The 23,987-nt window shown below is 50.8% G+C and overlaps 1 protein-coding gene across 3 annotated transcripts in view; it reads right to left on the minus strand.

The window, feature by feature from the left end:
- ASTN1 (astrotactin 1) overlaps positions 1-23,987 on the minus strand; it is a 180,341-nt gene that overhangs the window by 27,171 nt on the left and 129,183 nt on the right. For 2 of the 3 annotated variants that reach the window (XM_084636683.1, XM_084636684.1), the window contains exons 10-16: positions 21,615-21,752; positions 20,599-20,749; positions 15,338-15,504; positions 14,235-14,429; positions 13,186-13,313; positions 7,836-7,940; positions 7,393-7,581 (exon numbers count right to left, since the gene is read on the minus strand). In XM_084636683.1, coding sequence (XP_084492809.1) covers positions 7,393-7,581; positions 7,836-7,940; positions 13,186-13,313; positions 14,235-14,429; positions 15,338-15,504; positions 20,599-20,749; positions 21,615-21,752 — 1,073 coding nt within the window. Of the gene's footprint in view, positions 1-7,392; positions 7,582-7,835; positions 7,941-13,185; positions 13,314-14,234; positions 14,430-15,014; positions 15,123-15,337; positions 15,505-20,598; positions 20,750-21,614; positions 21,753-23,987 lie in introns of all 3 variants that reach the window. The other variant, XM_084636682.1, reaches the window with a different exon arrangement.

The raw sequence follows: 23,987 nt of genomic DNA on the forward strand, positions 1-23,987 counted from the left end.
CCCAATAAGCCCTTCCATGATTGGCTGGGGCTCAACACACCCTCGCTGGCTTGTTTTAACCCCTTCCATGCCAGAGTGGGGCAGCTGCTCCATTACAAGCCCATACTGTTGGGCGGGGAGGGGGGTGTCTGACATGGGAGCGGGGGCTTGTTCAGCCTCAGGAAGAGACAAGTCTTGCATTGCTCGGCGGTGATGGTTTTAGAAGCTGCCCTGATTATCGGGCTGCTGTCCTAGCCCCCTGAGCTAAAACACTGCTTCCTGCTCATACGCTCAATGAGCCGTGGGTCCAAAGCAGAGGGACATGGCAGGTGATTTACTGGAACTATTATGGATGGTGCCTCTTCGTACAGGCAGTGGGGAGAGTCTCTCAGACTGCTGGAGGGGCATCGAGAAGGCAATGTGAATGGTGGCAAGAGCCTCCCAGTCTGAGAACATGGCATCCTTCCCCCTCCTTTCACTTGGCCCATGAAACTCTTAGGCCCCTCTCCAGCCTGTATTCACCTCACCCTGCAGCAAAGGCCCGTGCAAGCCTCTATGCCCTAGAGGTGAAGTCCTTTCCACAGGACACCACATTTCCGCTCAACAAGCCCTAACTGCGCCCTTAAGAATCTTCCTAGCACCTCTGTTCCTCTTATCTCGGAGTACCTGGGACAACAACCACGAACCAAACAATGACCACGAGAAGCAATCGGGAGATCCGCGGCATAAGAGCTGCCTGGTGGGGAAGCAGCCAGGAAGGTGGGTGGGAAATTGAGGCTCTGACTTCACACACAGAGTGCTGAGGCTGCTATGCGCCTTCCCCAGCTCCAACAGCAGCAGCAGCCTCCGCCACTGGCATGAACACTTGGTATTAAATTTATAACAGAAACCAATTAAAAGATAACAAGAGAACACAAGAGAACATATGCTCTGGATCGCAAGAATTTAAGTGGTTTTTTTTAAACAACCACAACCTCCAGCTATCACAGGGGAAGTTTCAGTATTGTTTCGAAAGGCCCACAAACTATTTCAAAACGCGTCTCTCCAGCCATTTGAGACTAGCTGTCATAGGCGAGGTGATCGGTACAAATGGGGAGGGTGGGATGCATACGATGACCCAGGAATGCTCCATCTCTGGGTGGGTTGGGACAGGATCTCAAATGAGTATTTTGCTGCATCTGGAGTATGTTTTCTTGCTCCCTACAAACATAAGCAGGTGGCTTGCAGGCCTATGGATCTTTAGAATGATTCCACACCTTTCTTTTCCAGACTAGGCTAAAACTATTTTGCAGCAGGCCTCACAATGAATACTGGCAGGTCTCTTACTACTTAGCAGTCACTGCAAATGGACCGCATATGTACGTAGATCCAATCAGCTCTTTGCAAAAGCCTCAGAGCTCTCATATACTTTGCAATGAACTTTCTGGGCAAAATAAAAAGGGACACGAGAGCATCCAAGGCAAGGTCAGGTAAGTCTGCAGTAGTGTAAAAACTATCAGCCAGGTTGTGCCTCTCTCTGCGGGAAAAGTGTGAGGACTCCTACTCCACCTACCATCACCCTGCATTGGCAAGAAGTGCAATCTGGGTCCTTGCGTGCCTGGCCCAAAAGAACCAGGGACTCTAGTGTAATTACTCAAACATTTGCACGTGCAGCGTGCAGGTTCTGCAGTAGGAGAGTGTGGGTCTTTGTCCCCCTCTAGCGCTTGGTCCACATAAGAGGTTAATGGATCAGATATAACTTCTAGCTAGAAGACATAAGCCAAGCTCCTCGAAAGTATCTAGGTGCCTCATTCCCATTGATTTAAATGAGAGCTGAGAAACAGCTGAGACATGTTATCTTGGAATGCAAACCACCAATGCAAAGTTCTAACTGCTGCAGGTTAACTGCATGTATTGCATTTCGCCACGAGTCCACGGGCTCCAGATGGAGAGAGAAACATTTCCCTGGCCCGTGTAACCCACTGGTGAGTGTCCCTGGTCCCCATCTATATTGATCCACAAAGGACACAAGTTGGTTACAGGCCCCGCTAGGTAGACTTGGTTCTGTAGCTCAACCTATAGCAGCTCACGTATTTTGCTCTGAAAGTCTCCAGGTTGGTCCCTGGTGTGCTGACCAAGACAGCGGCTGTCACACCAGCATGGCCAGGAGTGGCTATGCAGCCACGTGTTCAGGATTTAGTAAAGCTGATCATATTCAAATCCCCAGGCACCTCTCCTGACCATTTGGTTTCCCAGAGCCGGATGGACTGACATGGCAGTGGCTTTCTCTGTGAAACTGCAGGGCACGCAGCAGGAGAAGGGGAATAGGTGGGTAGTCCTTGAGTTTCCAGGACTTCTCCTGGCATCTATTGAGGTGTCCCCTTTTTTCTCCCACATGGACAGAATGGATTTTCCCTGCTTTACTATAGCCTGGATTATTCTTTCATGTAACTGGCAGAGGACGTGGGAGGTGCTTCCGATGAAAGAGGGACCCATTAAAAACCACCTGGCTGGCATGAGAAAGGGAACTTTGGTCTGCCAGCCTGTCTCATTGTCGTTTGCTTTGAACAGAGAGGCTGACAGATCCTTCCCACTTCAAAGGAAAACGCATTGATGGCTCTTAGGTGGAGCTACTGGAATGCCCACTCTGCAGGAAGCACTCGGCAAGGGAGAGTCTTTTACTCGGACATGAAAAGGTAGGATTGACGTGTCACTTCTCTGCCCCCCAGGTGGCAACCACCCAACACTGGAAAACAACGCTGTGGCCAAACTGTGCGCTGGGCCACACCAGCACCAAGCCTGAGTAAGCCCCTTGAAGACAACAGAGAGCAGAACGTGGCCCTACGAGACATAAGGATTAAACCAATCCCCCCCATCTTGAATTGGAGGAGATGCTTCTGCATCCTTCGGCTTCAGCTGGCGAGGTTGTCATGGCAAGAGATGTTGCAGTGCTATGGCACTGAGCTGCCAGGGGTTGATATTACATGGTAGCGTCCCAGGGGCCTGGAGGCTGAGGTCAGCAGGAGGTCAGATCCTCTGCTGGTGTAAATCAGCACAGCTCCACTAATGTCAGTGGGGTCATGCCCATTTACACTAGCCCATGGGGTTTAGCATGGAATCATGCATCATCGACAACTCAGGATACAGGAGTTCCTATAGGACAACCACTTAAGGTGGTAGGGGGATCTTTAGATCACCAATAGCAGTTAGGCGAAGGATGTTCATTGTTCAGGGCTTTGTTTTTGCTGTAGCTGGAGATCATATGAAAGCAGTTCTAGTTACAGTAGAACCCCTATTTTACAAACTAACCTGGGATTGAGGAGTTCGTAAAACTGAAAAGATCGTAACAATAAGCATCTCAAAAGGACGGTAGATCCAGTGCCTAAGTTGCAGGATGGTGCACAGTATCACTATCTTCATGTCCTTCACACCACAGCAAAGTGATTTCCAATGCACTGAAGGCACTGGAATCTGGAGAGAGGGAGACTTGTTCTTCATCTCGGGTGATTTGTTTTTCCCCGGCCAAGAAAAAATGGTTTGTGTAACTGGTCGTTTGTAAGATTGGTGCTCGTGAAATCGAGGTTCTACTGTGTTGATACTATTACTTATCCCTAGGGATTATGTACTTAATTTCTCTCTCACACCTCTACAGTACCGCTGATCTGGGCAGGAAGCAGCATCAGAGAAGGAAGAGGAAGTAGGAAGAGTTACTCAGGACTGAGTTGTTCAAAGTCAGCGTTTGCTCAAGGCACAGAGCCAAGGGCTCAGTCTGATGAGGAACCTTTGGACTCCATCAGCACAGACTGCACATTCACCCCAGAGGCCACTTCCCTGGAACTTCACCCCCTGTGTGATGCATGCAATTGACAATCATTACAAGGGGGTGGGGGGTCAGAAAAGAACCAGCGCCTCAGTTAATAAGTCAGTTTGACTCCATTTTCTACGCTTGAGAGAACTTACTGTTTAAACACTTTGCCGAGAAATAGGACAGTGCTAACCTCACTCTCAAACCCCTGCAAAGAAAACGAGCCTGTTAAACCAAAAAGGAGAAAGGCCACTTCTTAGCTTCCCCATTGTCCTGGAAAGGGACCGCTTCGGGACAGCTTTGCAGGCACAGGGAGAAAGCAGCAGCCACAGAGAATGGTTTGTCTCTTGCAATTTTTCAATCAATATCAGCTCTGGACATTCACCAACTAAAAGCTAAGAGGAGAAAGTGGCAGGTGTTGGAGCAGGAGGGAAGCTGAAAGGAGATACTGCAGGGGAAGAAAGGAAAAGACTGAGACTGGCAGAAAGGAAGAGACCACTGTGAAACGGCCCAGACCGGAGGTGGGGGGGAAAGGAAATAGAGAAAAGAAAAGTTGCTGTGCTCGGAGAGATCCTGCCGCTGAACTACAGTGGATTTAATACTAAAGAGGGTGGCTTTGGGCAAACCCTTACTTCAATAGCTGTATGAATCCAAGTGATCCATCCAGAGTCAGAGAAAGGTGAATTTCCCAAATCAGACCCATGCACAGAAGCAGAGTTACTATCATGCCACGACGGAGCAAGTCCCATTATTTATTTTAGTGCCAGGAATTTGAATCTCCAAACTTAGAGATGAAAACAATCTATTCGATTGTCTAGTTTACTTCTTGCAAGTGCATTGTTGTTCCTTACAGTACAGGTCAAGGCAGATTCCCGCTGGCTGTAAATGGCACTCCTATAACCTGTAACATTCACCTGAATGGGACATAAGAATGGCCATACTGGGTCGGACCATTGGTCCATCAACTCCAGTATCCTGTCTTCCATCAGTGGCCAATGCCAGGTGCTTCAGAGGGAATGAACAGAACAGGCAATCATCAAGTGATCAATCCCATGTTGTGCACTCCCAGCTTCTGGCAAACAGAAGGTAGGGACGCCATCGCTGCCCATCCTGGCTAATAGCCATTGATGGACCTATCCTCCATGAACTTATCTCATTCCTTTTTGAATCCTGTTATAGCTTTGGCATTCAAAACATCCCCTGACAAAGAGTTCCAGGGATTGACTGTGCATTGTGTGAAGAAATACTTCCTTTTGTTTGCTTTAAACCTGCTGCCTATTAATTTCATTGGGTGACTCCTAGTTCTTGTTTTAGGTGGAGGAGTAAATAACATTCCTATTCACCTTCTCCACACCAGTCAACATTTCATAGACTTCTATCATATTCCCCCCTTAGTCATCTCTTTTCCAAGCTGAAAAGTCCAGTCTTTTTAATCTCTACTCATATGGAAGCTATGCCCTTCTCTGTACCTTTTCCAGTTCCAATATATATCTTTTTTGAGATGGGGCATCCAGATCTGCACACAGTATTCAAGATGTGGGCATACCAGGGATTTATGTAGATAAGGCAATATGATATTTTCTGTCTTGTTATTTATTCCTTTCCTAATGGTTCCTAACATTCTGTTCATTTTTTTGACTGCTGCTGCACATTGAGCAGATGTTTTCAGAGAACTATCCACAGTGACTCCAAGATCTCTTTTTTGGGTGGTAACAGCTAATTTAGACCCCATCATTTTGTACGTGTAGTTGGAATTATGTTTTCCAATGTGCATTACTTTGTGTTTATCAACACTGAATTTCATCTGCCATTTTGTAGCCTAGTCACCCAACTTCGAGAGACCCCTTTGTAGCTCTTCGCAGTCTTTGGACTTAACTATCTGAGTAGTTTTGTATCATCTGCAAATTTAGCCACCTCACTGTTTACCCCTTTTTCAAGATCATTTATGAAGATATTGAACAGCACTGGTCCCAGTACAGACCCCTACTATGTACCTCTATCCATTCTGAAAACTGACCATATATTCCTACCCTTTGTTTCCTGTCTTTTCGTTAGTTACTGATCCATGAGGGACCTTCCCTCTTATCCCATGTCTGCTTACTTTGCTTAAGAGCCTTTGGTGAGGGAACTTATCAAAGGCTTTCTGAAAGTCTAAATACACTATATCCACTGGATCACCCTTGTCCATGTGTTTGTTGACCCCCTCCAAGAATTCTAACAGATTGGTGAGGCATGACTTCCCTTTACAAAAACCAAATTGACTCTTCCCCAACATATCGTGTTCATCTGTGTGTCTGATAATTCTGTTCTTTACTACAGTTTCAACCAATTTGCCCGGTACTGAAGTTAGGCTTACCGGCCTATAATCCCTGGGATCACCTCTGGAACCTTTTTTAAGAACTAGTGGTTTGAGCATTGGCCTGCTAAACCCAGGGTTGTGAGTTCAATCCTTGAGGGGGCCATTTAGGGATCGGGGCAAAAATTGGGGATTGGTCCTGCTTTGAGCAGGGGGTTGGACTAGATGACCTCCTGAGGTCCCTTCCAACCCTGAGATTCTATGAATTGGGTATAGAAGTAAAAGAAAGCTAAGGTTCTGGGGGAAGAAAAACACTGGAGAGGAGAAAACTCCATACTCAAGGCCCAGGTGGAAGAGTGCCGATGTGGAAGAGAAAAAAAGACTAAAGACATATAAGAGCTAAGAGTAGAATGAGGCAGGAAGGCTTGCATTAGCCTTTCATCTCTCTGGGTGCTTGGCTTTTTATTGTCCCTAATGACCTCATTCAGTCCCTACTGAAGCCAGCAGGAGTCTTTCCACTGACTTCAGTGGGTGCTGTATCAGGGCTAAACAAACAACAAAATGAGTTGGCGCCTTAGCTTGAGCAGTTAGTTCATATCACAACACCAGCACATGACTGGCTGTAGGAGTCTACATTGGTGGTGGGGGGCGGGGGGGGGGGAGGGAGGCAAGATGGCCAATGTTAGTCTGGTGGGTCCTGCGCTTTTCTTGGCGGGGAGCTAAGATACCACCCTTTGCCCCTGCTACTAGCCTGGGAAGGTGGTATAGGAGGGAAGTGGGGGAGGGGTTTGGGTTTGCTCCTTGCTTTGAGTCCCAGCCCCTCTCAACCCCTGTGGGTTTCTTACCCTCATCTCCCTTAGGTGGGGTTACCCTCGGTCCTTAGATGCTGCGGGGAAGGGAGTCTCCCTTACTTCAGTACTCAGGTCTTCCAAATCTCTCAACACACCTCCAAGCTCCAGTCCTCTCTCCTTCCTCCTCCCCGTCTGTCTGCCTGAAGCAGGGGGTTTAATTAGGTTCCTAACAGGGCCTTGACTTACTGCAGGTGCTCCAATTAACCTGCAGCCACCTTCCCTAGTCTACAGGGAACCACATCTGAATTAGCCTTGAGCTTATATATTTCCCCTCTAGCACTCTCCCACTGCTCCCTGGCCTCCTGTGTCACAGGGGGATAGAGAATAGCCAGTACAAAGGTGAGAACACACTCCTTTGGTGCAGTCAGGCACACCTGGCCTGGAAAAGGGCTCCCTTACCTTGACTCCACACAGCTGGGATCTGCCGATATGCTCTCTGGAAGGATGCGTGTATGTTCTTGATCACTGGCTAGGCCTCCTACCTTTGCTTATGTCTTCGTACTCCAGCCAGAGCTGCCGTTGGACCTGCTTATCGGGATACCAGATGGAGCAGGATTCCTCAAAGCCATAGACTGCCTCCTGGATGTAGTGGTTGCCAAACTGGTCTAGCAGGGCCACGAAATCGCCTCGGGAGGTGGCTCCATCCAGAGAATGGAGGGCGTTGCTGAAAGCTGCAGAGGAATGGACACAGTAAGCAATGAGAAGTAGAAGGCACTAGTGAATATGAGAAGGAGTGGAGCCAGAGCTCCCAACAAACCCCACCCCAGCAGGGCCTTACTCCCTCTTACGGCCGTACATGGCCAAGCAATGGTTGTGACAATCCAGCCTTTGGTTTTCAAAGAGAATAGGCTCAAAACCTCACTCAACCCAAAGGCTATTCTACCACTAACCTCCCCATCCCAGTTTGCAGCCTAGCGCTACTTACACTCGGAGATGGCCAGCTGGTTGAGCCGGACGTGGTACATGACGGAACGCACCTTCCAGTGCTGCAGCAACGGGTATCCAGACACCTCGCTGAAATTCACCATCCCTGAGGGAGATGGGAGAGAGACCCCCTCAGTGCTGGGGGAGTGTCAAGCTACCCAACAGGCAGTCTTCCCCACACCGGGAGGGTGTGCGAGACCATCCACAGCGCACAGAGGGGAAATGGGGATGCTGTGTCTTAGGGAGGGAGGCTGAGATGTCCAGAAGAGTTCTGTGTGGGCCTAACTCTGCTTTCGCTGAAGTCAGCGGGGCTTAAATACTAATCTTCCTCATCCCTGGTTCTTAGCTCGCGCTTCAGCCACTGATCTCAAAGTGCTTTCCAAAGGCAGGCCAATCCATTATCCGCACTTTACAGGTGGCGAAGCTGAGCCACAGGGAAGGGACAGGACTTGCCTAAGGCCACCTACAAGGCAGTAGCAGAGGCAGGACTAGAACCCGAGTCCCAATCCAGTGCTCTATCCTCTAGGCCACACTGCCTCCCTTAGCACAAGCCAAGCAATACATTTCCCTTAGGAGCAGGTTACTCCAGATTTGTATCCTCTCAAGTTGATTGCACCTTCCTCTGAAGCATCTGGTGCTAGCTGCTTGTGGAGGTGGGATACTGGGCTGAATGGATCGCAGGTCTGATGTGGTGCGGCTGTTGCTATGATCTCTTGCATTTTAAAACGGAGTGGCTCACATCCCTGTATTCTGATCGGCGCCTGCTCTTTGAAAGCTCAGAGATGTTGTGACAAGTACTGACAAATGAATGTGTGAAATGGTCTCAGCCTCCAGTGCGGACTGCTTAGCTGACTGCACCAAAGGGACAGGACGGATTTTCTTTTGAAGGCTTTGATACAAGCTAAAGTGTCCAGCTGCAAAGGAACTCTCATTTTTCTTGCACAACAGAACAAGCAAGGCAATGGCTGGGAGTTCAGATCCCAGGGTTTGGCCCAGAGTTTGGGAAGTGGTTTGGAATCCTAGTAGGACCTAGTAGGTCCTAGCATCCCCAACTGAGATCAGAGCCTCATTGACTTAAGTGCTCCGTAAATATATCGTAAGAGACATTACCTCCCCTGAGGAGCTCACAAGGAAAGGACTATGTTCTCTATTCCAATCCTTGAGGGGGCCATTTAGGGATCTGAGGCAAAAATTGAGGATTGGTCCTGCTTTGAGCAGGGGGTTGGACTAGATGACCTCCTGAGATCCCTTCCAACCCTGATATTCTATTATTCTATTTTACAGATTTGGAGTGGAGGTAGGGGGAGACTGAATTAAGTGAAATGTATCACTCCCAAGCTCCCAAGTCCCCATTTTAACCATAAGACACCATTCCTATTTTCTGGTCACCTATAAGCTTTGTAACTGCAAGTCATTATCATTATCAGTGTTCCCTGTGAGGGGCTACTCACTTCCTGGGCTTTGCAAACCCGGCTCAAAGCTAATGCCCTAGGTAGCGTCTGGCTTCCGCTGCCTGATCTGCTGTAAAGGGACAATTCTGTCCAATTAAATCTTGCTTTGGGTGATAGAATGAGCTGGGACTGCACTGGAGGAAACAACTAGGTGAGGTAAGAGTCTAATTATGCTAAAAGATGATTTGAGGGTCAGCAATTAAAAATACAACTTTAAAGGAATGTGTTTGGGTTTGTTTCCTCGCTCCATCCCCAGCTCGGCTTCTGAAGATAAGGCCTTTTGTGGGTTTTTCATGGAAGGCCGGTCCCAAAGGCATGTCCCGGTATGTTCATTACTCCACTAATTAGACTTTTGTAATAATTAGACTTTTGCATCCTCCAAATGCAGCACACTGGGCATTGCCGTATGCGCTGCCTTTAATCCCCCTCGCGGGGTGATTGCCACCATGTTCCATAGCAGGAGGAATGGACACAGACAATAAGAAAGCCAGTGAGACCCTGTAGGCTGCAAGTACCAGGTGCGGGGGGAAAAGAGGAGTGAGGCACTGGCTGCGGGGGCAGTGACCCCTTCTCTCGACTTGTCAAAGTGCTGAACCCCAAAGGCTACTAGGAAATACAATGGCATTTGGGGGTGCTCAGCACCTCTGAAAATCAAGCCTCACACCTCTGCTAGATTAATTTCTCCACGCAGAGGATAAGTATCACCTGGACATTACCCACCTGTCTCTCCTCTACATTAGCCCCTGACCCCTCCACATCCAAACAGGGCAGGGAAAGCTCACAACAACCCTTTTACATGAGGGGTAAGTTTATAAAATGTTCAGTTCCTATGTATTATTAATGGAGGTGGCTGCACTCCTCTATTGAGATGGCAAGCTGTAAAATACGGGAAAGGAAAATGGCCGGGCTTTTTAACTCCTGGCTCGGGTGGCAACAGCAAAACTCACTCGGCGTTTCCTGACTGTGTTTCGTAATGTCCAGTGCTAGGAACGGGGCAGCAGCGGTGGAATCAATTCAGCAGGAAGCACGGCCACGGGACAATCAGCACCCCAGCTAGAGACAGCAGGGAATAACAGGATCATGGGGGCTAAGGGAGAGGGTGCCACTTACGCCATAAAAATTATGATTTCTTGGGGGCAGCAGAGTCAACTAGCGTGGCTTACCTTAAAAAAAAAAAAAAAGGAGCTGGGAAATGTTAGAACCAACAGTAACACCTGCAATTACGCATGTGCTCCAGTGAGGGTTGCTGACTCTAGCTGTCCAGGGTGAGCAGTTGTCTGAGTGGATCAAGAAGGAATTTTTTTTCTTCAAGAAGATCTCCAGCTTTCAGATGGTGCTGCCAAGCACAGCCCCTGCTGCTGGGATGCAGACTCTTTGGTACAGCCAAGAGACTCCATTTTTGAGCCGTAGGCTCAGGAACGCTCATCCGTCAGAGAAACAATTCCATTCCTGCTGCCTGTTCTATAGTCTCATTTAACAGGCACCAGTAAACAAATGTGGAAACATGAACAGAGCCTTCATATAAACTCCCGCCCATTTCAATCAAGTTAAAAGATGTTCTGCCTTCCAACTGGCTCTTTCCGATCTGCGTCTGGGCTGGGCTTCTCAAAGGAAAAGCAGGCACGCAAACCTCATTCAAATGAGGCAGCTAACTTCCTTAGGTGCCCTGGAAAACTCCAGCCATAGCTCTTACCTCCCAGAGTTACAGTGAGATTCCTATCTCTGGATTTCAATCCACCAGCTCCTTCCAAATTCCTTGGAGTGCTCCTGGTGGGACTCATGCATGTTCCCTCAGAGCGTGGGCAGCATGTTCAGTGATGCCCCGTCCAAAACTGGAGAAGAGCTAATTCCCAGGGTGAGTGGTGACAGGGAACAAATGCACAATTACCTCTGGATTTGAGGTGCTGCTGCCAGGACATGTTTGGTGGGCCTCCAGCTAGCACCTAATGGACGTCTGCACCCACTCAAACATATTAAAACCATATGGCCACGCAACATAACTAGCAGGGTTGACTCATTAGACAGCACCAACTGGGATAACATGGGGTATGGGAGGCAGCAGAGCTGTGGAGGGAGCCCAGAGCTGGAAAAACAAAAACGGTTCAAGTGACATGGCAGGGCTGTGTATGCAGTTCAGGGCTGAAATAGCAGGTAGTGCTGTGGGTCAGGAGTGAGAAAGCGCCCATCAGCTGAGCACTGGCTATGGATTTCTTATAAATGACGTGCTTCCTGAACACCCTTTCTCGGCATGTTGCGTTTTCTGGTAGTTTCGAAACAATGATAGTCCGCTTTAAATCTCCAGCAACGTATGGGTAACATGACAGTAGGCAGCACTTCATCTGACCATCAATTCTGGTGACTAACATCACAAAACCAGAGCTGCCAATTTTACACACAAGACTGGTCATTAGTTAAGCACCATGTGCCTGGGGCAAGACATTCTGCTCCGAAAAGACAGGCCTCCACCCTTCCAACTAAAGAAGAATTGCCCTTAGCTATCAGGGTTTATTCTTTATAGGCCGAGGCCAGTAGTGGAAGATAGAGTAACTCTACATTCCATGGGTCCAACCAGCCTAGGGGACTGATGACAGATGGACCAGTCAATCCATTACACTACACAAAAAGGATACACTATGTCCTACCACCCACTTGGTTAGCAACCTTGCTCCATTTAGTGCTTATGCAATATGAGATAATAGCACCGAGAGGGTAGTGAACAGGCAAACCAAGGAACAAACTATCCCATGTCAAGGGTTCTTCAAAGGCTCTAAACAGCTGGATTGTGCAAGGAGAGTAAAGCCGCATTTTCCAAGTGCTAATAAATGGAGCTGGGGAAAAGGAGACATTCCTGGGCCTTGAAATTCCCCTTACTTCAGTGCTCACTGTTACTGATGACTTGAATGAGTGGCTCTCCTCTTAAAAGTGGTTATGCAAAACTGGCCCCTTCTTACTCAGCACCTCTTTCCCCCCCGTGTGTATTCAGAATGATGGCGAGATCTGCTGACTTCAGTGAAAAATACAAGGTTTTACTGCTTTTTACCTCTGTCAGCTGTGAAGAGCCAGCCCAGCTCTGGAGAACAAATTGGATTATTTTCCAGCTTGTGCCTCATCAACAGAATTGTTAACTAAGTTCCAATTACAAAACTGCTTGTGTAACAGCGTGGCCTTGGTTACACCTGTGTAACCACCTCAGAGCCAGCAGGGCTGAAAAGGGAAGTGCAGTTTGAGGTCAATAGCGTAAGTGAGGGCAGCATTTGACCTGTGGGGTCTTTATTATTGTGTACACAGGTCAGACAGAACGAGGCCTGACTCAGTGTTGGAGATCTACGGGACTTACCTTGGGGAAGTGGACTGGAACTCAAAAGACCTGGATTCTAGTCCTGGTTCGGCCACTGAGCTCTTGGGCAGCCTGAGAGAAGTCACTTTACCTCTGTGCTGTAGCTTTCCCAGTGTCTATTTGCACTGTAAGCTCTTTGGGGCAACGTGTCTGTTGAGGGCCCTGATCCTGACTGGGACAGTAGGTGACACTTCAATATGAACAATGGCTAACAATGAGTGCCTCCTAGCATTCAGCGAGCTATCCTGCCATGCTAGGCAGCTGGATGGGACCTTTGGCTAGTCAGCCACTGATCATGTGGTGATCCCCCAGAAGGTAGGGGAGGGAAAGGGTATGTGCCAAGGGCGCCCACAGGTGAGTAGGAGCAGCCACGGCATCTGCGGTCTCCCAGGCTTCGGCCTTGTCTGACTTTTTGACGGGCCAGGGAGGCCTTTCTTTGCTGAAGCCGGGCAGTGAAAGGTTCCCTCCCTCTGCCCCATTTTCCATGTGTTAAGAACTCTCTCCAGCCTTCCACAAATGGAGCCTGGGAGAAGAGGAGCCAGAGCGTGGCTGGAATCACTCACCAGTCAGAAAGCCTGGGTCAGGTGTGGGCTCAGAGATCTGCTCCTGGCACTGGTTCTCCAGCGGGACAGTGGCCACCACCAGGCCATCTGGAAGCTGCTGCTCCAAGCCCCGGGCAAAGTTGTTCTGCCTGCAAATTTGAGAGAGTTACACTTGTGTTTGTGTCTGTAATTAAAGTGACCGGATCAGCAGCCCTGGAGAACGAGGTCTAGCGATACAGACACAGGTTTTAAGGCTGGGGGGACATTTGTGCTCATCTAGCCTGCTCTCCCACACAGCACAGACCACAGCGTTTCAGTGATCCCCACATCAAACCCTGAACTTCTGGCACAGTTAGAGCTTCTCTTTTATCAAGACACACATCTTGATTAATGACCTGAAGTGACAGAATCCACCACCTCCTGTAGTGAAAAAACCTGCACCTTATCCACCCTGAATTTGTCTAGCTTCAGGTTCCAGCCACTGGCTCGCATTATGCTTTTGTCTGCTGCATTAAAGGGCTGTCTGCTATCAGAAAGAGAACAAGCGTTCCATGATCAGTGGAAGGTCAACCTCCCCGCCACACACTGCACTGTCAACACACCTGCGCTTAACGTACTGTTCAGTCTCCTGGGTCTATTTAAATCCTAGCTTCCTGCAAAACACTGGCTGGTGGGTTTGTGACCCTGGCCTCAAAGGTAGCAGCTATTAGGTGCCTAAAGACCTCCGAGGACCTGGGCCTTGGCCGCTAAGAACTAGATTGTGGCCAACAACTCACTACAACCCAGAAGAGCCACCAGATAGGATGGACTTTCAACTGCACCCAACCCAGGCTGCATTTAAAGCAACAACTGTAAACAGCGAAGATGAACAGCAAAGCAAACTCACCAGCCTACAGTTAGCTCCTTTTCCTGTATCCCCCATTTCCTTGGGAAAACCCTTTCCTGTACAGAAACAAGAGGCTATGGACCCGGGACCGTGTTACAGACCGTGACTTCCTAGGGGTGTGACAGGTTCCAGATGAGAACAGTGAGAGTGCCTGCTTCATGGAAGGAGAGGACATGGTATTCACCTGAAGGTCCCTTTCAGCACCTGTCCAGCTGCCACCTCCCTGGAGTGGTTGTTGTACCCGTAGAATATTTCCCCAAACAGAGTCTGATTCATGGGCAGCTCCCGGCTCTCCCCGCAGTCACCTCCCTTTGGACAGGACTCCGAGATCAGCTGGCACGACCGCCCATCCACTCCAAGTTTGTAATCCTCAATGCACCTGCCATGGGGGGAAACCCGGCACAAACCATTACACTAGGGGACTGAGCCAATACATCCAGTGGTGGAGGAGGGGAGGGACCTCAACGCAAGGAAAGAAGGCCCCTCTCTACGGCCAACTGGAACAACCCAAGTGAAGCTTTGGAGCTACTGAGTTATCACCACTAGTGGCGGACGGCTCCCAAAACAGATATAGTCGCCTGATCATCTTCAAGACATGAATGGAAGACTGTTCACTCCAGTGCCTTGTTCGGTCCAGTTCTAAATGGCTCAGGTGATCGCACTTCCACTGTTCCCCTTGACAGACCAGTCCATGACCAGATAGCTCAGACTGTCAGGAAATTATTCCCAGTACCCAGCCTGCGCTCCATTTGCTCCCAAGCACTGGGCAGACCTGCCTCCCGAGCAAACACAGAGCCGTTCCGTTCGCTTACGAAGAGGTTACAGTGCAGACAATCCCAAGGGGAAATACTGTTCTGATTTCATAGCTGATGGCGTACACTCAAACTCGCACCTGGCTGCCCTCCTGACAAAGGAATACACAGTGCCCTGAGGAAGGCGGGGGCGGTTTCTCTCACTAACATACCTGCCCGTCTGGGAAGGAGGAGGCAGGGAGCTCTGGTGCATCTCCACAATGCGGGATCTCTTCCTCGTGTTGTGCAGCTGTCTGCGTAAGAGGTAAGACCTGCCCCACCTGCATGTGCATGGACACACATACACATGTGCAGGGCAACACTAGAAATGCTGGGTGCCCAAGGGGCTGCATTGCATGGCTATCCCTGACCCAGCTCAAGACACCATGCAGTATGTTCCTTTCCTGCCCTGGGTGCTAATATGGACATGTAAGGTTCCCCCATATCGCTGCCCACCTGTCTCCTAGATAAGGATGGAATGGGCCGGGTCACTCACCCGCAGAACATGAGGATATTGTACAGAACGGGATCTTCCAGCAGAGGCACCATCTGCTGGAGACACAGCTGCTCGCAGCCACCATTGAACCCATCCGAACAGTCCACACCAACGTGGCGGTCATAGCAGCCAGTGCCATCCTTCATAGGGCTGAGACCTGCTGGGCACTGGCATGACAGAATGACAGAGATTAACCATGTTCTGGATACTGGGACTAAAACAAGCTTTTGCTCAGTTGTTAGCATATAGTCAGGAAACAGCATCTGAAATCCACGCCTGATGTTCTCACCTCCACTGGCTGTATTGCAAGAAGGCAGCATTAAGCTTACAATAACAAACCTGTTTGCAGCTCCCATCTGTGCATCACTTGCTGCCAATTTTCAACAAAAGACTCAGTTGGATGCCACCCATTTGGACTGGAACAGTGGGGAGGGGGTGCAGGCCAGGACTGAGCTGCATTGGCAGAGCTGGGCAGAGGTAGGTCCAGGATTGGAAGAGAAGGAGGGGCTACGGGTCAAGGCTGAGGTGCATTGACAGAGCCAGGTAGGGGCCCAGAACCGGAATAGTGGGGGTGGGGGGTTGCAGGCTGGGACGGAGCGGCCTTGACAGAGCTGTGTAAAGCACTGGGATTAGAATAGCGGGGAAGCTGCAGGGTAGGACTGAGGTGCATTGGCCAAGCTCTGTAGCAGCCCAGCACCAGGGATGCTGCAGGACAGGACTCAGGGGAAGAATGACATGGGGCTCAGCTAGAATTGTCATCCCACGAGTTTGCAGTCTGTGCACTGCAGCGCTTGGGCTAATGTAACTCTGAGAAGGAGAAAGGGCTTCATCGCAACGGAGAGCACACTTCAAAAGTTCTCCCCGAGCACGGAAGCCCCTTAAGGACTCCTTGAAGCAAAGAATGAAGTGCTAGAGGCCTCCCCACCAGCACCCCCCCACACACACACTTTTCTCCCCTCCCCATCACCGGGATTCTGCCAGCACAGCATAGCAGCCGCAGGGTTCGGAGCTCACAGCAGGCTACCACTTCTGCATGGTTTTCCCTTCCTCTGACCCTGACTGAAGATCACACAACAGGATGCATATTGTTCGCTGACATTCATTCTGCAATTTCCAAAACAAACGGCACCCTGCAGGCTTGCTGACTTCCCTCCTGGCCCAATCCCTCTACCCCACACCTGCCTCCCCTCCACACCGGCTGGAGCGCTGGGACTTGACGGCACTTCAGGCGGTTTTATGAAGCCACAGCTCACTGTGCAAACCCAGCTGTTCAGGATGACAGCAGACAGGTAAATGGCACAACCGGGGATCCAGCCCAGCACCCATCCTCCCTGCTCTCTGGCTCTTCAGCTGTTCAGCCAGATGTGCTCTCAAGTGGTGTGGGGAACTGGATGCTCCTGATTGATTTGACTCCTTGGTGATCAGCAAGGCCTGTCAGAAGCGGGTTAGAGAGGGAAGAGTTTTTACTGGTTTTAATTCACTATGGTCAGGCTCTGAACCAACTTGTTCTGAAGCTGGTCCAATACAATCAAGACGCCTGTTCCTATTTCACACAGCACAACATTCTGAAAGCCCACTTGGTTACAAGCGCCTCTTGCCCCATCGAAACTATTTCCTCTCACCAGACATTCAGCATCACGAGGCTCTCTACAGCTCCCTGAGTGGATCACCAGAAGGTGGGGCAGAGGGGAACAGTCACCTGGGTGGCCACTAGGTGACCTCACCAGATCTCTTCAAAGAGCAAAGGGCACTTGTCTTCTGCGCAGTCGCTATCCTGGTCACTAGCATGTGTCCTGCCTCTTCAAGGTGAAGAATTAAGGCTGAGAATCAGGAGACTCCTTCACCCAAGGAATGAGGCAAAAGAAAATGTCTCGCAGTGTCTCCTGCTTCTCCCTCACACCCAGAAAGTCACCACAAATTCAGACCCTGGTTATCCTGGAAGTTGCATCCCCACATCTCCCAGGATGAGCAGCCACCAGAGGTTGCTACCTGACCTGGTTTCTGTGGACAGGATGGGGTCTGCAATTGTAGGACATTAACATCCTGGCTTGTAGGAGAGTCTATTAAAATGCATCGTTCCTCTGAAGCAGCTGACACTGGCCACTCTCAGAGACACGGCACTGGGCTAGATGGGTCCTGGCCCGATCTAGCATGGCAATACGCTGCAGCATAATGTGTGGCACTCATGCAGCCACGTCACAATGCAGAAATCACAGGGTTATGATGTTACAATGAGAGGACAAGGGCTGGTGGATGGCAACCATGCCGTGCAGCCAGACTTTAAAAAGCTAGATATGTCCAGCTTGGCTTCACAATGACTGAGGCGTGGGAGGTCTGGTCCTTGCAAGGTGTAAAGGCAAAGGGTCTGATTCTGCCCCTCTCACTTAGATGGAGTTGCAATTTATGCCACAATTGGTCCCACTGATTTCATTGGGTCTGTTTGCAGAGTACAGTGTTCCTCACTGGATGCGTGGTAGAAACAAACCCCAAGGAGAGGGAATGCTGTAGAGTGCGGGAAGCCACTTTGTACAGGTAGCCCTGCCTTTGCGCCCCCACCTCTAGTCACATACTGTATGATCTCGACCCGCTACGGCCCCGAAGTTCCCCTTTGCGTGTCAATCCTGCCTGGTTCCTTTCAGCCATCTCCAGCCTGTGCTGCTGTCCAGGGTGGTTCAAGGGGCTGTAACTCTAAGCAGTGAGCAAAGGGGTATGTCAGTAGGACAGCAATGAAGATGGAGCAGGCTGGGGAAGAGGTTCCCAAGGGAAGCGGTGGAAGCACCCACTGCTTGAGTTGTTTAACAAGTGGCCGGCGAGCCACAGGCAACGAGGTCAATGGGAGCTGTAGGGGCTCAGCATCTCTGAGAATTAAGCCCCAGGGGTCCTCCCATCTCTGGGTTGTTCCCATGCCTCTGTTTGCTGTTTTCTTTGTCTCTTGCTCTTTGCTTTGCTAGCTCTGGCAGCCTCTCGCTCACTCTCTGCCCTACAGGGGTTATGCTGCTGCTGTCAGAAGTTTACACCGTCTTGGGGTAAAGAGCGTTCTACATCCAAAGCCCATTAGCACACCCATCTCCAGCAGAGAGGGTCTCCCAGAGCACTGCAGATGCGGCGCGACTGGGGAAGAGCGTGAATGATGAGACATGCTCAGCAGCTTCACAGCTGGCCTCCGAAGCGGACAGACGGCTCGTCGGGAGCACACGTACAGAGGGGTGAGGGAACGGGGGAAATGGGACGTTGCTGCTGCAACTCAGACAGAAAAATATTCCCCCGAGGTATGAAAGCACCATATCCAGGCAGTGGGACTCGTGTAAACACAGGGACAATAAGAACACTGGTGTGCCATGGAGAAAGGGAGGAGATGTGCAGGGCACTTGGTAGGAACCCCTAGCCACTTACCCACCCCACTCCCGTCTAGAATTGGCAGCTGGCTACGCACCAAGGGTTACATGGTGAAAACACAGAGCTCCTGAAAGCACCAACCTTGAGCTCCATGCACCACCGGCAGATGGAGCAGTTGGTTTCCAACCACGCATACTGAAGGAAGATCTCATGAAAGCCACCCACTCAACATGGACCTTTTCCTTGTGCTATGGCCATAGATGTCCCATGCCTGCTGACAGTGGGGGGGAGGGGCAGAGTGAGGGCAGCTGGCTTCAGCAGTGTTACTGAGCATGCTCACGTTAAATGAGCATGCTCAGTACAAGCCAAGTGGCAAATGATGCGGGGGGGGGGAGGTGGGCAGTGTCAGGCTACGGCAGACACTGCAAGGTTTCTCTGCACACGGCCACTCATTGCTCCCATAGGCCCTCATGTGGGGAGAGATTTAAAATGTCTCCATATCCAGTATAGCCCATCTCCTTCCTTGTGGGAGTCAAGGGATGCAGTGCTTGACCTGCAGGCTCCCATGAACACTAGGATGCCTAGCTCCACTGGGGATGGCCACCCACCAATCTCAGTCACACCCCAGGGCTGTGTCCTTCTGCTCCCATGGGAAACACTCTCACCTCAAGCAGTGGCTCCCCCAACACTTCCTCTGCTGGAGCCACACAGTGGGAAGGGGACAGATCGGTGGCACAGCTCCCCAAGCTCACATCACAGAGAGTCTCTCTCTGTCCCATGCCTGGCACAGCACCCACTGTCTCTTCCTCCTCCCTGCCCATCTTCTTTCTTTGCTGTCTATTTTTTCTCCTATTTTCCCCTTGTCATTTGTCTCCTTGCTCCTTCCCCACACCCGAGTGTGACAACTCCTCCTCCAGTTCCCCCACTTGCCCGAAAGCCACACGCCATGTCTAATGGGGGCTGTCTGTCGCATGACGCATGGAGGAGTGCCACGAGAGCAGAAATCAGACTGGCTTGGCAGGCTGCTGCCCCAGCCTGCTGTCAGAGACGTGAGCTGCCCCTGCAGCAGAGACCACCAAGGAACAGGGAAGGAAGATGGGAAGCTCTCAAGGGTCATCCCGATTCACCTGCAACACCAGAAGCCTCCATGCAATGGTAGCAAGGTGCATCTGGGGGTCATGCAATTATCCCTGCATCCCTCTGGTCTTGTGCCCCCTCCCTGAACTAATCTCCCCCCACCCCAGCAATGGGGCCGGCTCACTTGGTTGGGAAACACTGACCTAAATGGTCTGAATCATTGCAACATGTGCAGCAATTGGGACCAGCCACTTTTCGCTACGCCAGGCCTGCAGGTGACATCTCCTGACAGCTATACCCCAAGAACACCAGAACGGCAATATGTGGCAAGGGACAATCTGCAGCAGCCGTTACAATGGTGCCAACCGGCAGCTCCTCTTAGCTGAGACCCGGGTTAAGGAAGAGAATGACCAAGTTCCAGGACTCAGAAACAAGCCAATACACCTGAGTCTATGGGACTCTGAGGCTTCTACAGGGGAATGAGGGGCAGGAACATCTGCGTGTAGCAAGGGTTGATGCTCCCTCGGTAACTTTTATCCTCGTTAATTTGGTGGTGTCAGCAGAACTCATGGCTCAGAGGCCCCTTGGGGCTGCCTCACTGTCTTAGGTTAGAGAACTGTGGGTAGGTAGAAGCTGGGAGAAGCTATCCATGAATAAGTTAGATAGTGTTGGGAGAGCTACAGTAAAGCTGTAGTGAACCTTCTGAAAAGGAGGACCCCGTTAAGTGACGTGTTTGTTTGATTCCTCCCAAGGCATTATGGAAAGCTCTTAGCTGCCCTTCCACACATTTCTTATCACATTCAGCAGACAAGACAAGCTTTGGGCTCTGACCCCCAGGATGCACGCACCACACAACCGGACGAGTCCAATTTGCGGTCCGAGATGCAACGGAAATTCTTGCTGCAGCCCCCGTTGTCCTTGGAGCAGTCCCGAACCGGTCCAAAGGAGTCTAAGAGAACCTCCAGGCTATCAAAGGAGGAGGAAGTCATCAGTTCTTCCCTGCAAGGAGGGGGAGAAAGGGACACAATACAAAATTCAGGTCGTAGAGCATAAATATATTAACGCCATTTTAATCTAAAGTGCTAGTGAGTACAGATACATTCACACATCCACCAATAGATATTTGCACCTACAGTGGTACACGGTCATGCGGCCATATTTTTGTACAAAACTGTACTGATCACAGGTGCAAATTAGACTAACCACACACACACTAACCTCACTATCCATTTGTGCATGGGCAGTGCATGCTGTGCACAGAGTGGTAATGACTGCATGTGCAAATGCTGCCAGATGCCCACCTGATATTGTGACTCGGAGGATCCCCATCACTGAGTAGTGAGGACTCTAAGTCTGTATGTAGCTGGTTAGCTTTAGTCCTATGAGCTGACACTAGTAAGACCCAACAGGTACTCTCTGAATGACTTAATCTACTGGGAACAGCTGAGATGTCTTTGAAGGCATGGCTCTAAGCAGGCTGAGGACCATGGCATGCAGAAGGCACATGGTGAACGTTGTACTAAACTCTGCCTAGGAAATGTGCACCTAAAGGGTCTCCCAGGGTACACAGTGAGAGCTTTATGCAAAGTCCACTGGAGACAGAGGAGAAACTCTCATAGGACGTCACTGGGCATTGGGTCAGGCTGTATATCCTGATGTCCTGTCGACATCTGAATGAACATCCACCAGAAAGACGCCAAATGCCACAGCACTGAAGGACTGTAACAATATACAAGTGCGGTTAGCTCTATGGTTCCTCCAACTTCAGAGCCTGCCTTGTGAGTGCAATCCTCCTCCCCCAGTACTGGTGTGGCCCTCTGGACGCCCCGTGCCTCGAGCTCCCCCGCTCCACGAACACACTCACCTGACCTCCACCGCATCCTCCATCACCGTCATGTCCGTTTTGCACTTGGCTGAGGGGTTGATGGCCAGTTCGGCCGGTGGGATCACAAAGCTCTTACTCAGTGGCAGCCACATCCCTTCCCCCAGGGTGTAGGTGAACCTGTTGTACAGAGTTAGAACCGTTCACTAGGGGAAGGAAAACAGCACCCACCTGAGTTCAAGCCACACAGGGGGACAAGGGGAGGGGCGCATGTAGGAAGCGAGGTGCGACTGCCACAGCAACCGGATAAGGAGGATGGCACAGGGCCCCTGCCAGCCACACCCCCTTGAAGAGAATGGTGGATAAATGTCTGGTGAAGAGCCCCTCCACACCCATGACCCAAAGCACAGACAGCTCCTGAGCCAGCACATGGGACGGAAGGAGATGCTGAGGTACTAGGATGGCTCTGGGTGTCTATTCACAGCCCCCATTCCTATAGTATCCAGCACCTCACAATCCTTAATGTATTTGTCCTCACACCCCCCACAGGAGATAGGGAAGTGCTACCATCCCCACTTGATGGGTGGGGAACGCAGGCACAAGGTTGATTAAGTGACTTGCCCCAGGTCACCTAGGAAGTCTGTGGTTGATCTAGGAATCGAACCCAGGTCTTTGGAGCACCTGTCGGATGCCCTACCTACTAGATCATCCTTCCTAGCCCCCAAGCCAGCCTTGATGCCTTCAGTAAAGTGCTGGCTCTTCATTTTGCTACAGAGTCTGACTGTAGCACCTGCAAAGTGCAACGGGCAGCCTGGCTACAGCGGGAGAAAGGTTCCATGGAGCATGGGATGGGAGAAGAAGGAAAAGACAAATGGGGCTGTGGTTAAGGGAGGAAGACTGGCCTTGCAGTTTGGGCAATGCACAGGGACACTGAGGATGTGGGACCATTTCCTGGCTCGGCCAGACTTCTTGGGTGACCCTGTTTGAACCATTTAGGCTGGGAGTTAGAGGACACCACTTCCCACAGAAGCTGGGAGACTGGCTCTGAAAACCCCAACTTTACTCTCTCTGTGTCCCAACTCCACATTGGTGCAATGGGGCTTCTTTTAATTGGGTAGATGGTAAGTCAGGTTTCCAGGGTCTGGAACGGCTGTGTTTGCACAGCACCAGGCACGCAGGAGGCCTGCCCTCCAAGCACTACTGAAATGCAGAGAGCGGAGTGGGGGACAGCAAATTGCCCCCAGTGCGAGCATAAGGAAGGGACAGGCAGCCTGCCACAGCCCCCCTCAGAGCAGGAACACACCAGCTGCAGCACTCCCTGGACGAGAGGCGTTCCCTGTCGGTGGGAGTGGGGAGCACACTCAAAGCTACAGCCCTGCCTCCCAGCACAGCAGCCGCGGCTCCTAGGCAGATGACTCCCTCTCCCTGACAACTACTGCAATCAAGGCAGTCAGAGTAGAGGCAGGGGCTGAGGGATGCAGCTAGAGGTTATTCATTTATTCATTCTCTCATCTGCAAGCTCCGCATTTCACCGGGTGGGTGTCAGCACAGGGGCTGCAAGCAGGCTCGCCACTTAGAGGCAGTAGAAATGGGCAGGCACGAACGAGGAATATGAACATTGGCTCCCACGTGAGCAACACGCTAATCGTTGTGGTGCAAAGGGGAAGAGGTCTCTTTCCTCTCTCCCACTGCCCACCAGCACTCAGTTGCTGCTTTCATTCACAACAGACATACCAGCCTTCTCCAAAGGAGGTGCTCTCTGTCCCTGGGGCCTGGGCTAGAACCTCTGATCCCAGGGCCTAGCCCAAACTGTAACTGATGGGTGTCCTGGGGCAGCTTATCTCATCACTGCCCGCTGTAGGATTCTGCCTCTGATGAAGCTGGTGCTTGCCCTGTCAGAGACTGGAGACTGGCCTAGAGGGACCAGTGGTGGGATCCTGTGTGGCAATTTGTATATTTCCCCAGGAGGAGGCAGTAGGGCTATGAGCAGCCAATAGGGGCCCTCAGCAGGAGCCACTAAGCTAGTCATGGCTCCAGCTGCCACAGAAGCCTCTTCGCTTTCTTTCTTTCCCCATTGACTGATGTTAAAGGTGCTGCATTACTAGGCCTGGAAGCTGACATCCTCTGCTCGTCCACAGGACGAGTGGAGTCCGGGCAGTGCGCCCCACCCCCATCCCGCGAACATGACTCCAGTCTGCCCTGGCTAGATCACCTCTAGACTGAGCAGCAGGTTCAGCCTCCGTTGCCTATTCTGCCCATAGCCTCTCTAGTGACACTGCCGGCAAGTGGCTGGGTGGAGTTAGTAGACCTGGAAAATCGGAGGGCGGTTAACTCACCCACCAGTGGGAGATCATGGGGGACAGCATCCGAGCTTGCCAGGTATTCAGAATGCAGGGAAGCTGCAGACCCACCGAG

This window comes from Lepidochelys olivacea (assembly GCF_965140295.1).
Source record: "Lepidochelys olivacea isolate rLepOli2 genome assembly, chromosome: 8".
In the NCBI taxonomy this organism is placed as follows: Eukaryota; Metazoa; Chordata; order Testudines; family Cheloniidae; genus Lepidochelys; species Lepidochelys olivacea.